At 37.2% G+C, this 16,449-nt stretch overlaps 1 protein-coding gene across 3 annotated transcripts in view; it reads left to right on the top strand.

Annotated features, from left to right (window-relative positions):
• Positions 1–16,449, top strand: part of LOC136042010 (arf-GAP with GTPase, ANK repeat and PH domain-containing protein 1-like) — a 223,948-nt gene that overhangs the window by 79,056 nt on the left and 128,443 nt on the right. Inside the window, exon 2 of one of the 3 annotated variants that reach the window (XM_065726846.1) lies at positions 3,003–3,311. The exons of 1 other annotated variant lie outside the window; for it this stretch is intronic. In XM_065726846.1, coding sequence (XP_065582918.1) covers positions 3,023–3,311 — 289 coding nt within the window. In that variant the 5' untranslated portion in view covers positions 3,003–3,022. Of the gene's footprint in view, positions 1–2,850; positions 3,312–16,449 lie in introns of those variants that run through there. One more of the 3 variants, XM_065726847.1, reaches the window with a different exon arrangement.

The raw sequence follows: 16,449 nt of genomic DNA, 5'->3' as shown, positions 1-16,449 counted from the left end.
GGTTATATATCAGATTCAAGATCCTGGAGTATAAACTCAAACAATGACAGGTTATAGTTTTTGACCCTGGGACTATTGCAGTTGTATGTTACTGACTTAAAAAAAGGGTATTTTTTTTTAGTGATTCTAATTTGAAAATCTGACCGAACACGCGTCTATTATCTACAACAAAATAATAATGGGGAAAAAGTCAAGGAGAGCAGAAGTCCCCACCGAACATAAGAACATAAAAAATATTCGATCAATTGTTCGAGATATCCATTTTGTTTAGCATAGTTGAAAGGTTCATAAACTATACATTTAGATTTAACATGAACCACGCAACCCCTGAGGATAGGTCTGGGGATGAAAGTATGCTAAGGATAATAAGGATAATTTACCATCTATGAAACCAGTTTCATAGCCTCAAAGACAAACTACGGGTGACAGAATACTAAGTTTTTATATTTGTTTGGAAAAAAACTGGGGTTTTGGATTGATAAGGGGAAAAAACTAACAGAAAAAGCAATTATCTCGATTGGATCACCGATAGCCAGTTTTTAGTGGTCCTGGCATAAGCCAAGGGTACCAATTCGAGAAAATACAGACAAGAAGCAAAGATATTATTCTATTCTCTGCATAAAGATGCAAAAAGGCATTTCTCAAAATTTCAAGGGTAATTTTCGCTTGAGAAAGAAACAAAAATCGATCTAAAGGTATTTTTCCACCTCTAGGGGGGGGGGGGGTAGTTTTACCCCCTTCCTATAGGTACGTCTGTATAGAACATTTTAAAGAAACAAAACAACTATTAATCACACCGATAAAGAGTATTATTATTTAGTGATTTCTAGTCAGTAATCTAGTAATTTATGTGCTGATTTAGTAATTTTTTTTTAAATCACGAATCTAGTGTTTTCTTTTCAATGGGTGGCAACCCTGGTATTGGTGTGTCGAAGCTGTAGGATCACAAAAAAGAATAGGGGCTAGAGGAGAATTCCCCGGTCAAGTTTTGTTGTTAAGCCTGAGTCACACTATTTTTCTAAAATGGAAGAATGGAATAAATAGTGAAAATCTGGTCTCTCTTCATCTCTATGGTGAAAGTCAAGAGACCTTACGGAGCTCAATCAAAGGCTGAGCTAATCGACTGTGATTATTAATAGTACGATATATGACATTTTTCTTTAACATTTTAGGAGAGCCGAAAAACGCAAGAAAATTTGTCGACTGTTGTCGCTCTATGGATTATGAGGCTAATGGGGATAAAGGGAACATATTCTAAACCAACTTTTTATGGCCTTTCAGTGGTATATATTAAATTCAAGTATTTGGAGTGAATTTGAAATTATTTCATTTTATGGCGTAGGCATATGTCTCCTTTTTCCTTGACAAAAAAGGAGACAAATACTAAATCCCTATGTTTTAGCTCCATAAGAAAATCCTCTTCTGTCAGTCTGAATTGCATCAAGACCTGATAAAACAGAGATATACGCCACTTAAAGGCCTATGTCTCTTTTTATCTTGGTAACGATACAAGATACGACAAGATGATTGCCCATTTCGATTCCTTGTGCTTAGTTATCCATGACACATACATAACTCATTTGCGACCAAAAGGGCATATATCGTACTTTTAATTATCACAGCCGTAATGCTGTCAATCTTTTTCAAATTCGACTTTTTTTTTAAACTACACAGCTAATAAACAAAAGCTTTTATAAGGCCAATCGCTTAGAAGAAATACAGTTGCAAATTCATATTCCACAAGCAGCAATAAAACTATCGCTTAATCGATAGAGAAATGTCTTAATTATACCTTCATTACCCCCAGGGTTGGTTTCATAGTTGTTAAATTCAGCGGAAAAATAAAGAATACCGTCACATTCTATAGAAGGTGCGATGTGTTAAATATATTTTTTCAGTTCAGTTACTTCTTCATTAAACAGACACTGTATTCAATTTTTCCCTTTCGGTTGGTTAAGTTTATTAAAAGGTGTTTTGTCTCTATTGTAATCGTAATTTGGTGTTAAAATAGTTCGGTTAAATGTTTTGAACATTTCTGTCACGTCCCGATTCTTCTTTGTCATTTATGCGCCTCAGTCAGTTCTATAAAAGGTATAGAACATTTTGTTTTGTCAACTAGTTTCTTATATGTTTATTACAAGATTTTTACATTAACTGATTTGATGATTCATTTTAAATAGCTTCACAACGGGTTTTCCTTAAAAATGCTTACTATATGCAGGGCCGTATCCTTGATTTTTTATTTGGTGGGGGCGGGGCTACAAAAAATATTAAAAACTGCATCAAAAATGTGTTTGTATGCTTTTTTTGCTTTTTTATGAGTCGGAGAAACATTCGGGAGGACAGGTAAAACCCCCTAACCCCTCCCTTCAATGCAGTCCTGACTATGTAGTTACTTGCTAAATACAGGCACGAAAAGGATATTTTTCTCAGTCTAATTCTCACTCCTTGAATGAATTAGAACCAAGCAGATCAGGCCAAGCTTGTGTTATTTTATATATGTAAAAAATCAAGTCTCTCGGTATTTGGATACTATCCTCTTTCAAAATTTGCAATTTCAGTTTTGATTCTTTTAAATTGTGTCTGAATTATCGGACGCTTTCCAAGGCTTCAATTTCCCTACTTCAGGTCCTTGAAAAAGTCCTTTGAATTAGCCAACGGTAAGAAACCCCTTTGTCTTTCATATGTATGACTGCTCTGAATAATCAGTTTGCATAATATTTTCATAAATAAGATCACGGTGAAGCGGCCTTTCCTCAGAATGTGATATCTGGAAGTGACATAAATTTGGAACTATTGAGCAAGCACAACGTTTCAATAGGAATTTCAAACATAAGTAAGAGTTGTTTTTAGCCTAATGGTATTAGTAAGCATAGTAAGCATTAGTAAGTATTTAGTTTGCATAATGTTATTTACTTTTTTCTTCTAAATAATTAAAGAAGCGGCAAGGAAGAGATAGAGAGAACAAGTGAAAAAATCAACCCCATTAATTTTTTGTTCAGCATATTAGAAAATATTCATTATGTGTGAATATAAGCAGCACCCAAAAATGAAATCATCGTCATTATTTCTGGAACGACTACCCTTATATAATAGATTGTTAAACTTTGCGAGAAATAAGGAGAATTTAAATCCATCTCCATTCCAACGTGGTTGTGTTACTTCTGATAATTTGAAGCGCAAAAACGTGACTGTCCCTAGTAGACAGGAGGCTGAAAAAGGGACAACTTCGACTCTGTTCAGATCTTTTAGAAGAAAGTCCCTCCGAAGATCGTTCCGCAGAACTAAGTCCTTGGTGGCAAAAGATGTTGGTAAGTGCTTTATCCCTTTATGGCAAGTAGTTTTAAGCGATCAGACATCTTAGGTTAAAAAAGAAAAACAAGTCCTTGGTCATTTTATTACCACTGATTTATGGATTTAGGAGTAATTTAAGTGGATGGCCGCTCGTCACATCCTACATCAGTGGCGGAGTTACGAGCTGATGATCTTGTTTTGTTTTGATTCAATGTTGTCAAACATCTTTGCTCTGACATTTCTCGTATATGATTCTGGGGATGAAAAATTAAATGCTTATACTTATCACTTTTCCAAATAGCAACTCTGCATTAACTTTTTATGGCACTTGGTATTTACCAAATGACATATAGCGATCGTAATTTCTGTCGGTCTATCAGTCTGTCTGTCCCGGTTCTGCTAGTTTGCTAGTTTGGGCACTTCAGATAAGCTAGGACGATGAAATTTGGAAGGCGTATCAGGGAGTGGGGGGACAGTTAATTCGGAAAAAATTGGAAAAAATGAGGTATTTTTAACTTGTGAACGGATGATTGGATCTTAATGAAATTTAATATTTAGAAGGACCTTGTGTCTCAGAGCTCTTATTTTAAATCCCGACCGGATCCAGTGACATTGGGGGGAATTGGAGAGGGAAACCGGAAATCTTGGAAAACGTTTAGAGTGTAGAGATCGAGATGAAACTTGGTGGGAAAAATAAGTACATCTCCTAGATAATTTATTGACATAACCGGTTCGGATCCGCTCTCTTTGGGGGAGTTGAGGGATTTACTTGTTTGGGCACTTCCAGATAAGCTAGGACGATGAAAGTAGGCAGGCGTATCGGGGACCAGACTAGATTAAATTATGAATATTCTCTTCCTCGATTGGACTATCTGGGGGGGGGGGGGGAGCGAGCGAACAAGATAGTTGAGAAGATAGTATGGTACTTGGTATTTACCAAGTGACATATAGCGATAGCAAATTCTGTCAGTCTGTCCTTCTGCTCCGTTTTGCTAGTTTGGGTACTTCCAGATAAGCTAGGACGATGAAAGTTGGCAGGCGTATCGGGGACCAGACTAGATTAAATTATGAATATTCTCTTCCTCGATTGGACTATCTGGGGGGGGGGGGGGAGCGAGCGAACAAGATAGTTGAGAAGATAGTATGGTACTTGGTATTTACCAAGTGACATATGGCGATCGCAAATTCTGTCAGTCTGTCTTTCTGCTCCGGGTTTTGCTAGTTTGGGTACTTCCAGATAAGCTAGGACGATGAAATTTGGCAGGCGTATCAGGGACCACACCAGATTAAACTAGAAATAGTTTTTTCCCCGATTTCACCATCTGGGGGGAGTGGGGGGACGGTTAATTCGGAAAAATTAGAAAAAAATTAGGCATTTTTAACTTATGAACTTGTGATTAGATCTTAATGAAATTTAATATTTAGAAAGACCCTGTGTCTCAGATCTCGTATTTTAAATCCCGACCGGATCCGGTGACAATATAGGGAGTTGAAGGGGGAAACCTGAAATCCTGGAAAACGTTTGGAGCGTAGAGATTGGGACGAAACTTGGTGGGAAAAATAAGCACATGTCCTAGATACGTTATTGACATAACCAGACCGAATCCGCTCTCTTTGGGGGAGTTGGGGGGTTTACTAGTTTGGGCGCTTCAAGATAAGCTAGGACGATGAATGTTGGCGGGCGAATCAGGGACCAGACTAGATTATATTAGAAATATTCTCTTCCTCGATTCGACCATCTGGGGGGGGGGGGAGCGAGCGAACAAGATGGTTGAGAAGAATTTTATTTGTTGGTAATAACAAATGATTGTTATTCTTAAGTATGGCTTGTGGGGTATGATTCTCATTTAGGGTACGAGGGGTCTCAGGTTCGAATCTCGGACCACCCCAATTTTTACAACTCGATACGTGATCAATATAGCGATCGCTGAAAGTTGGCAGGAATATCAGGGACTCGACGAAGTCAAATTAAAAATAGTCGCTTCCCCGATTTGACCATATTGGGGGAGTAGAAGTACGGTTAATTCGGAAAAATTAGAAAAAATGAGATATTTTTAGCTTACGAACAGGTTATCGGATCTTATGAAATTTGATATTTAGAAGGATCTCGTGTCTCAGAGCTCTTATTTTAAATCCCGATCGGATCTGGTGACATTGGGGGAGTTGGAGGGGGAAACCGGAAATCTTGGAAAACGCTTAGGGTGGAGAGATCGTAACGAAACATAGTGAGAGGAAGCTCTTGGCTCTTGGCTAGCCCGACCTAGTCACAAGTGCCATCTGAGCTCTTGGTTCTTGTTTTTAATTGACTTTGATTTCTTATTACATTCATACACACATGGAAGAAAGATGATGGCCTAAAATCGCCATGAAAGATCTCCAGGATAGTTTACAAAAATTGATCCCAGTAACTCATCTTTTCAGTTATGCTTCCTTCCCTCCTCACATAAAAAATGTTTACCCTTCGAATAGTTTACCTGTATACCTGTTTTGGTGATATTTTTTTTCGTTGAGCTTGGAAATACGTGATGCTTCTAGCTTATGACCCAGTCTATGCATAATAATTGGTCCTATTTGTGTATTTTGACCATAAAGAATATTGTTGACAAAATTGATAAAAGAAATATTTGACTGTCCCTGTATCCCAATGAATTGTCAAAACTAGAAGCAAACAAAATCATCCCCATCATTAATCCCCTTGTCGTCGAATAAGCTGTCCGACAAGGACATGATTGACCATTCGGATTTGCAGGAAATTTGTGAAAACATGGAATTCATAAGTCTTTTGTAAATATTATGCAAGAGAGTATGGTACTTTTTCTCACTGGGACAACTATTTTCAATTTTTTGGAAAAAAACAAGAAATCATGTTTTCAAGGTTTTTCTGATACAAAACGGGTTAAAACTAGATGCTAATTGCTAATCAATTGGGGTGCAAAATTCGTAAGGAACAATCAAATGAGGCACAAAATTAATCAAAATTGGAAGTTGAAGAATCAGATGTCCAAGTTATCACGCAGTGATTTGAAGCTTCTTCTCTTTTTTTTTATACAATGAATTCATTTTCGAATCTTTGATCAAGGATACTTCATGTCAATATACCTTCCCTCTCCTCCTTCAAACCATGGCCTATTTCTTAACTTGTTTGTTGATGTAAAGTTGGAATTGTTCTTCGTTGTAAATTATGGCTTGATTTGTCTTTTTAGACATTTGACTCGAAACTAACCGTACCCCAAGAGACGGTGTTACGAATGTGGGTAAATAGATTCCGAGGCTAGAATGAATTCTTACCACTGGATTGATGTCTTGGAAAAAGGAACATTACTGTTTGTTAATTGTTGACTTAAAAATAGAAATAAAGTAGAATGTTGTGTAAGGAAAATAATGGTTTTATACATTAGTAGTTTCAAACACTTCCAATTACAGATAATTCACAACACTGCGAATAGAGGACACATTACAAATTTCTCAGAGACACGTGTCCGCCATTTTTAAGTGCAATTTGACAGGCACTTGCATGTGATATTTTGTTGCGTAAAAGACTCAAGAATTGCGGGTTTCCTGCGGTAAAAGATAGCTTTAAGTGACAAGAGAAGTATTCTCATCAATAATTCAGCCTATTACAGTATTAGCACCTGCAATAATATGCACTTCTTAAGGTGGATCTCCGAGGTTTGAAGCAAATTTTATTTCCTATAGCATTGAAATACGCAACGAGATTTTCTCCTTTCTCATTGGCTTAATTGCTCTCTTGAGGGTTGTACCAGAATATTTAAATACTGTTGTTTATTACGATCGGATTTAAAGGGAATTTAAATTTTTTTCACATGTCTAATTGGTAACAGCTGACCATTGAAATTTGGTTGGTTACAAGTCAGATAACAGTTTAGCATTTGAATTTTCACAATGGGCAGAAAAAAAATAAGAACAAATAAAGGATGGGAAAACCTGAGACATTGGTCTCATTCCAAGTTCTATTCCAACGTTATTGTAGATTATATTACTTTTATTCATGTACAAGTTACATTTTCAAACAGTTCGTGGTAACGAACTGTAGTAAGGAGCGAAGGGGCTCAATAGTAACCAAAACTCTAAAAAACGAAGTTTTGATACAAATAGTTACATCAAAAGAATTGCATTTTAATACTGATTTTAATTATATAAGTTTCATCAAGTTTAGTCTTACCGGTCAAAAGTTACGAGCCTGAGAAAATGTGCCTTATTTTAGAAAATAGGCGGAAATACCCTCTAAAAGTCACATAATCTTAACAAAATCACACCATCAGATTCAGCGTATCCGAGAACCCTACTGTAGAAGTTTCAAGCCCCTATCATAAAAAAGGTGGAATTTTGTATTTTTGCCAGAAGACAGATAACGGGTGCGTATTTTTTGTTTTTTCTTTGTTGTTTTTTTCCTCAGGGGTGATTGTATCGACCTAGTTGTCCTAGAATGTCGCAAGAGAGTTCATTCTAACGTAAATTAAAAGTTCTAGTGTCCTTTTTAAGTGACCGAAAAACTGGAGGGCACCGAGGCCCCCTCCAACGCACAGTTTTCTCCAAGGTCACCGGATCAAAATTTTGAGATAACCATTCTGTTTAACTCAGTCAAAAATCTAATAAATATGTCTTTGGGGATGACTAAATCCACCTCAGTTCCCGGGGGAGGGGCGGCAACTTATAAACTTAGACCATTGTTTACACATAGTAGTTGTTAATTATGAAGTGTACAGACGTTTTCAGGGGAACTTTTTTGTGTTGGGGTTAGGGTGGGTCGGGGGGGGGGGCAGGTTACGTGGGAGGATCTTTCCATGGAGGAATTTTTCATGAGGGAAGAGAATTTCCATGAAGGGGTCGCAGGATTTTCTAGCATCATTTATAAAAAGATAATGAGAAAATATTTTTTTTCAAATGGAAGTAATGAGCAACATTAAAACTTAAAACGAGCATAAAATATTACTTAAATAAGGGGGTTTGTCTCTTCCACAATACCTTGCTCTTTACGCTAAAGTATTTTTAGTAACTTCAATTAGTTATTCTACGGCCTTTGTGATTCAAGGGTCATTCTGAAAGATTTGGGACAAAATTCCAGCTTTAGTGTAAAGAACGAGGTATTGACGAGGGGGCAAACTCCCTCATATACGTAATAAAAATACACACATATATAAGTTCGTTACATAAGCTAATTCGTAAGGTACGTATGTTTATTACTAACAAAAACGTTTGTAAAAATATAATAAAAAAAATCTAGTTGTATTTTTAAGTAACCAAACATTTGGAGGTAACTAGGCCTCCTTTCCCCCTTTTTTTAGCGAAATCGTCCGATCAAAACTATGAGAAAGCCATTTAGCTTGTAATTAACATAAAATTGCTTCTCCAAACTAAACATCCGTATGATATATGGGTAGATTAAAGCAAAATATATCGTGCAGAGTACATTCCGGCAGAATATGCTTCAATCTTTTGAGGATGCCAACTCCGCGTGCAACTTTGGTGGAGATAATGTCGCTATGATGCTTCCACGATAGATTTGAATCAATATGGAAGCCGAGGTACCGCAGCTTTTCACCTAATAGAACTTTACTACTTATATCAACAGAATCCCCCACTCTACAGAATGTCAGTAAGAATTTTTCTTTACATTCACACACAGCAAACTTAAACTTGTAAACATCTCTAATCTTTTGAGAGTAATATGAGCTTTTACTATTAAATCATCTGCGGATTTTGCAAATACTGTTAGCAATATATGTATCCTTTAGATAAACGCGCGTCTTGTTCACATAAACTGAATAAAGTAAAGGGCCCAGCACAGACATTTTGCTATTTATAATGTTAGATATAGTCGTATGAGTGTCTACACCAGGTAACTACTTTACCCCATGAAATACAAGGCTATCAAGCATGGACTCCTGATCATAATTATCAAGCTTTTTTTCTATTCGACTGATTCTCTCCTCCAAATTTTCAATTTGAAATCTCAGACTAACAAGAGCCTGCTCAATTTTGCAAACTTTGGATTAAACTCGAGCGTGATTGAATCATAAACCTGGCTGATTATCAGTTCAATACCTTCTTTGTTCAATGAATTTGGGTCATTGGGTCATTGGACGGTTAATTCGAAAAAATGAGGTATTTTTAAGTTATGAAGGAGTGATCGAATCTTAATGAAATCTCATATTTAGAAGGATCTTGCAACTCAGATCTTTTATTTTAGATCTGGCTGAATCCAGTTTCATTGGGAGGAGTTTTGGGGGGGACCGGAAATCTTGGAAAACGCTTAGAGTGGAAAGGTCACGATGAAATTTGGTGGGAAGAATAAGCACACATCCAAGATACGTGACTGACATAACTGGACCGGATCCTCACTCTTTGGGAGAGTTGGGGGGAGGGTAATTCTGAAAAATTAGAAATATGAGGTATTTGTAATTTATGAACTGGTGATCAGATCTTAATGAAACTTGATATTTAGAAGGATCTTGTGCTTCAGCACTCTTATTACGAATACCGACCAGATCCGGTGACAGTAGGCGGAGTTGGATGGGGAAACCGAAAATCTTGGAAAATGATTAGAGTGAAGAGATCGGGATGAAACTTGGTGGGTAGAATAAACAAATATCGTAGATACGTGATTGACGTAACCGGACTGGATCCGCTCTCTTTGGGGGAGTTAGGGGGGTCTAGTGCTTTGGCGAGTTCGGTGCTTCTGGACGTGCTAGGACAATAAAGATTGGCAGGCATGTCAGGGACCTGCACAAACTGACTTGATAAAGTCGTTTTCCCCGATTTGACCATCTGGGGGGCTGAAGGGAGAGGAAAAATTAAAAAAAAATGAGGTATGTTTAACTTACCAGTGGGTGATCAGATCTTAAGGAAATTTGATATTTAGAAGGACCTAGTGTCTTAGAGCTCTTATTTTAAATCCCGACCGGCATTAATTATCTGATTTTCCTTTTCAATCAATCCATTGATTCTTAGAATTTTGCTAGAGCTCATACCATATGAGCTCTTGGTTCTTCCGACCTCGTCATAAGTGCCATATGAGCTCTTAGCTCTTGTTTTTTTTTTCAGGAAGAAAATCTTGCCCGAACAAGAAAGTTTACCAGAACAAGAAAAATTTCCAGTGTCTCCAAATTGTTCCAGGCTTTCCGAAACTCCGAATCCGGCTTTAACTATTATAGATGATTCTACGGTTAGTAAAAATGCGCCATCTGGTAGCTCTTGTGATTTTGGTTCGCCAGGAGAACACTTTGGAATCGATTTGTCTGGAATTCCAGATGTAAATTGTATAGTCAACTTGCGGCATCTGCTTAGTGAGTTTATAGAAGCAATAAAACATCAGTTCAATTGCAAGGACGGGAAATCAAAGCTTTGCGTGAAAGAAATTAAAAACACTGGACTCCAAACAAAGCTTGTCATTATCTGCCAAGACTGTGGCTGGAAAAAGCGAGTAGAAGGTGAGCCGGAAGCCCCCCTCACTACTGTAAAAGAATACCTAACAAATTTCAGTGAACAGATATTAGGTAACAAAAAAGAGAAGATCAGCAATTTACGAGGCAACGTGAACGTGAAAGCTGTATGGGGTATCATGGGGACCGGAGGAGGCTACGCATCTTTGAACGAATTATTAAGTGTACTGGGAATAAAAAATATGAATCCGAAAACGTTTATGAATTTAGAACGCTTAGTTGGTAACGCATGGATGGATGCACTATCAGATGTCTTAGAAGAAAATGGCCGTGAATCCCTGAAATTAGCCATTCATGAGGACAGGTTTATCAACGATTTTTTCTGGACTAAGGTCATCTGTGATGGTGGCTGGAATAAACGCAGCAAAGGACACGATTATACTGCAAAAGGTTGTGTTGGGGTAATCATTGATGCCTTTACGAAAAAATTATTATATGTAGGAATAAGAAATAAATATTGTTACCTCTGCTTCAGCTCAAAGAAGGCAAACCAGAAAGTGAAAGATCATGTTTGCTTTATGAACTACAATGGTCCCTCGAAGAGCATGGAAACCGACATTCTTGTTGAAGGTTTTCGCCAAAGTGAAGCCATGCATAACCTTCAGTATTTACAATACATCGGAGACGGCGATTCTAGTGTTTTTTACAAGCTAAGACAAAGTGTTTCATACGGATCATATATCCAAAAAGAAGAATGTGCCAATCACGTGACCAAGAACTATACAAAATACCTCCATAACGTTGTGAAGACAAAAAAAGGGATGCACAGCAAATTTCTTTCAAATGACATAATTCTAAAGCTAACCAAAAATCTACGAGGTGCAATAAAAAAGAACTCGGCTGATGGTGGGTCTGCCGAAAATCTAAGACAACTCTTACGAAGAGGCCCAGAGCATGTGTTTGGTAATCATAAACAGTGTGATTCTGGCTGTGCCAAAAAGAATGGGGTCTTAGAAACTGTGGAGAACCGCTATAATAACCTTCCGAAAACTATTTTGGAGGATGTAAAAGCTGGCGTGGAAAATATTTGTAAAAAAGCGGACTTATTAAGAAACGATGCAACGACCAATCTTGCCGAGAATTATATGTCTGTTGCAGTGAAATTCGTAGGCGGAAAACAAATAAGCCGCTCGAAACGTTGGTCATACCATGCTAGGATAAGTGGAGCAAGCCTATCCTACTCCTTGGGCCCGAAATGGCAATCTTCTACATGGAAAAAAACATTTGGCTACAGTCCTTGCAAAATAACAAAAGAATACACGGTGAAAACTTCTAATCTTCGGAAACGGACAAAAACAAATCAGAAAAGATATTACGCAACCATGGGTGGGAGATATATGGCCAAAAAGAAAGAGAATCAGAGTTTGCCTAAAGGCGATCAAAATTACGGACCAAATTGCAACAAGCCTGATATGAATCCAGAGGAATTTGAAATCGCAAAGGCTGATTATGTTGCAAAAAATATGAATCTGGATGGAGCCAAACTGCTGGAGATCTACGTAAACACAAAGGGGCAAAATGATAACTGGATATTTGAGAGGAGCAAAAGGATTACTGCCACTTATTTTCATAGAATAGCTTCTCGCAAAAAAAAATACTCCAACCGCACCCATAGTCAAGAATAACCGAATTAATTCTAATTTCAAATCTATTCCAATGCTTAGGGGAATTCAACTGGAGGCTATTGCACTGACGGCGTACGAGCAGAGAGAGGGAGTATCATTAATAAAAGGAGATCAAATGGGACTACTCATTCATCCAAATATCCAGTTTCTTGGAGCTTCTCTTGATGGTCGCTTAGAAAACGGCACACCAGTTGAAGTGAAGACTGTCCATAATATTCCCAGAGGAATGACCATAAGGGAAGTGGCATCCCAAAAAGGATTGGTAAAGAACTTTTTCCTATGGTCACACAATTCAAAATTGGAGTTAAAGAAAAATCACAAATACTATGCTCAAATTCAAGGTCAGCTAGAAATCACCAATCAAGAAGAATGTCACTTGGTGGTATATCACCATGAGCATGATGTGGAAATTTTAACTATTCCGAGATCAAAAGAGTATTTTTTGTCCATATTACCAAAGCTTCAGGAGTTTTGGAGCGATTGTTTACTTCCGGAGATATTAGACTCGCGATTGATTAGGAACATGCCACTTAGAGAGCCTGCCTTAGTCCGGGCTGCAGCAAATCGCGGAATGAAACGGACTTTGGAGCCAGAAGACAGTGGATGTGAGAAAATTACTTGGTCCGACACTGAAAGTGAATATTGAAAGTGGATTTTTCATTGACATGCGAATAGTATAGAGATTGTTTAGGGGTCATAATGTATTAGTAGCAGTATTGTTAACCTTAACCTATTAGGGTTGTTTGAATAGTAGACTATTATAGGTTAACTATTAGTGTTTGTGAATAGCATATAAATATTAGTAAGTAAATTCTATTTGAAAAATTTCAGCATTCTGTCGAAGTCCAAACCATGTTGATTAATAAACTCTAATTACGTTGAGATTTAGTTGCTACTTTAGGCACTTCCAGGTAAGCTAGGACAGCTAAATTTGGCAGGCGTATCAGGGAGCGGACCAGATTAAATTGGAAATAGTCATTTTCCAGATCTGACCATCTGGAGGGAGTAGGGGCTGGTTAATTCGGAAAAATAATATTTTTTCGGGGGCCGGTAATATTTCAGAAAAATTTCGGTTAACAGAAAAATGAAATATTTTTAACTGACGAACGGGTGACGGGATCTTAACGAAATTTGATGTTTGGAAAAATGTTGCGTCTCAGAGCTCTTATTTCAAATCCCAACTGAATCCGGTGATATTGGGGGAATTGAGGGGGGAACCTAAAATCTTGGAAAACGCTTAGAGTCGAGGGATCAGGATGAAACCTGATGGGAAAAGTAAGCACAAGTCATAGATACGCAATTGACATAACTAGAACGGATCCGCTCTCTTTGGGGGAGTTGGGGGGTGGGGGGGTTAATTCTGAAAAATAGAAAAAATTAGGTATTTTTAACTTAGGAAAGAGTCATCAGACCCCGATGAAATTTGATGTTTGGAAGGATATCGTGTCTGATAGCTCTTATTTTAAATTCCAACCGGATCCGGTGACATTGGGGGAGAGATGGGAGGGGGAACCTAAAATCATGGAAAAAGCTTAGAGTGGAGGGATCGGGATGAAACCTGGTGGTAAAAATAATCGTAAGTCCTAGATATGAGATTGACATAACTGGAACGGATCTGCTCTCTTCGGGGGAGTTGGGAGGAGGATTGTTAATTCTGAAAAATTAAAAAAATAAGGTATTTTCGAGTGACGAAGGAGAGATTGGATCTTATAGAAATTTGATATTTGGAAGGATATCACGTCTCAGAGCTCTTATTTTAAATCCCGACCGGATCCGCTGAAGAGGAAGTTGGGGGGGGGGGGGCTAAAATCTTGGAAAATGCTTAGAGTACAGGGGTCGGGATTAAACTTGGTGGTAAAACTAAGTACAAGTCCCAGAAACGGGATTGACATAACTGGAACAGATCTGTTCTGTTTGGGGGAGTTGGGGAGGGAGGGTTAATGCTAAAAAATAGAAAAAATTAGGTATTTTAACTTATGAAAGAGTGATCGTACCTTTATGAAATTTCATATTTAGAAGGACCTCGAAACTCAGATCTCTCATTTTAAATCCCTACCAGATTCAGTGTCATTAGGAGGGGGACCGGCATTACTGGTACGGATCCGTTCTCTTTGAGGGAGCTAGAAGTTGTTAATTTGGAAAAATTAGAAAAATTTAGGTTTTTTTAACTTAAGAATGGGTGACCAGACCTTAATAAAATTTTGTAATTAGAAGAAACTCAGGTCTCAGAGCTCTTCTTTCAAAATCCCGACCAGATCTTTTGACATTGAGGGGGAATTGGAGGGGAAAACTGGAAATCTTGGAAAACGCTTATAAACGGCGTAGATACGTAATTGACGTAACTGGACTGGATCCGTTTTCTTTGGGGGAGTTAGGTGGTGTGGTTCAGTGTTTTGGTGAGTTTAGTGCTTCTGGACGTGCTAGGACGATAAAAATTGGTAGGCATGTCAGGTAGCTGCACAAATCGACTTGTTACAGTTGTTTTCCCCGATTCGACCATCTTGAGGGCTGAAGGGAGAGGAAAAATTTGAAAAATTGAGGGATTTTTAACTTACGAGTGGGCGATCGGATCTTAATGAATTCTGATATTTAGAAGTACCTTGTATCTCAAAGCTCTTATTTTAAATCCCGACCAGCATTAAGCCTCTGATTTTCCTTTGAAAGCAATCTATTGATTCATAGAATTTTGCTAGAGCTCATATCATATGAGCTCTTGGCTCTTCTTGACCTTGTCACAAGTGCCATTTGAGCTCTTAGCTCTTGTTTTTGATGAATAGTATATAAGTATAAGTAGTTTCAAAAATTTATTAAATACTCCTAAGGGGTTTCCTTCCTCCCTTACCTGTATTTATGACCCCAGGGCAAGGGTGCCTAATGTTTATTATGTACCTTCAGGAACATATCACTTTAAATGACATTAATTTAATAAGTATATGCATTACTCCGTAAAGCAAAGTATATGATTACCCCGGTTCCAAACCGTGGTAATCAGTCATTTATGAACGAGCTTATAAATCATCAACTATATGAGATGACGGGGAAAACCAAAATATTCTAAGATACGGCACTATTAGGAATAAAATGAGATCCCGTGGAACTAAAATGGACGAATATCCTACAACTTTAGATTTAAAAAAATAATGTTCGTATATTTTATAGGCCTACAATCGGCGTTTCTTTACTTTTAAGAGCCAATAATGTCTAAAATAATGTGTTTTAAAGAATAACGTTCTTTTTAAAAATAATATTCATACATTTTATAGGCCTACAATCGATGTCTCTTTACTTTTAAAGGCCAATAATGTTTAAAATAATGTGTTTTTAAGAATAATGTTCTTTTTTAAAAATAATGTTCATACATTTTATAGGTCTACAATCAGTGTTTCTTTACTTTTAAAGGCCAATAATGTTTAAAATGATGTGTTTTTAAGAATAATATTCTTTTTAAAAATAATGTTCATACATTTTATAGGCCTACAATCGGTGTTTCTTTACTTGTAAAGCCAAACTGTTATCTGCTTTGTAACCTAACAAATTCCAATTCGTATGGTGTTAAAATGATATTGCCTCAAGGTGTTGTTGCCAATTATACATGTTTTCAACTTCCTTTTAAATCTGGTCTTAATGCTAAGGAGATGTCAACATTCTTAATGACATTCTGGCAAACCCCTCAAGGAGTGCTTAAGCCAATGAGAAAGGAGGAAATCTTTAATACTAAGAATTATTGCTAAAAATCATCTGTTATAACTACAAACTTAACAATCTTTGGGATTATTTGTCGGTATAGGATCTACAAAACGACACAAAAATCAAGGCTATATGATTAGTAAAACCAATTTAAACAGTAAAGGAAGAATATCTTAAATGGCAAATTTAAAAGGAAACTGATGATAATAAAAAAAAAAATTCACGGCCAAAATTTTTGAAATCTTGTGGCAAATGGAGAGGCTACTTTACAATTCTCTACGTCTTCTAAAAGTAATTTTATTGCTACTTTTAAAAATTAGAGGTGTCCCCACTAATTAATTTTTTATGAAGCTCTAAAGAAAAAAAATGCAAATTTGTTC

This window comes from Artemia franciscana, unplaced genomic scaffold (assembly GCF_032884065.1).
Source record: "Artemia franciscana unplaced genomic scaffold, ASM3288406v1 PGA_scaffold_55, whole genome shotgun sequence".
In the NCBI taxonomy this organism is placed as follows: Eukaryota; Metazoa; Arthropoda; class Branchiopoda; order Anostraca; family Artemiidae; genus Artemia; species Artemia franciscana.
The sequence above is the reverse complement of the archived record's forward strand: the minus strand, read 5'-3'. Positions and strand labels throughout refer to the sequence as shown.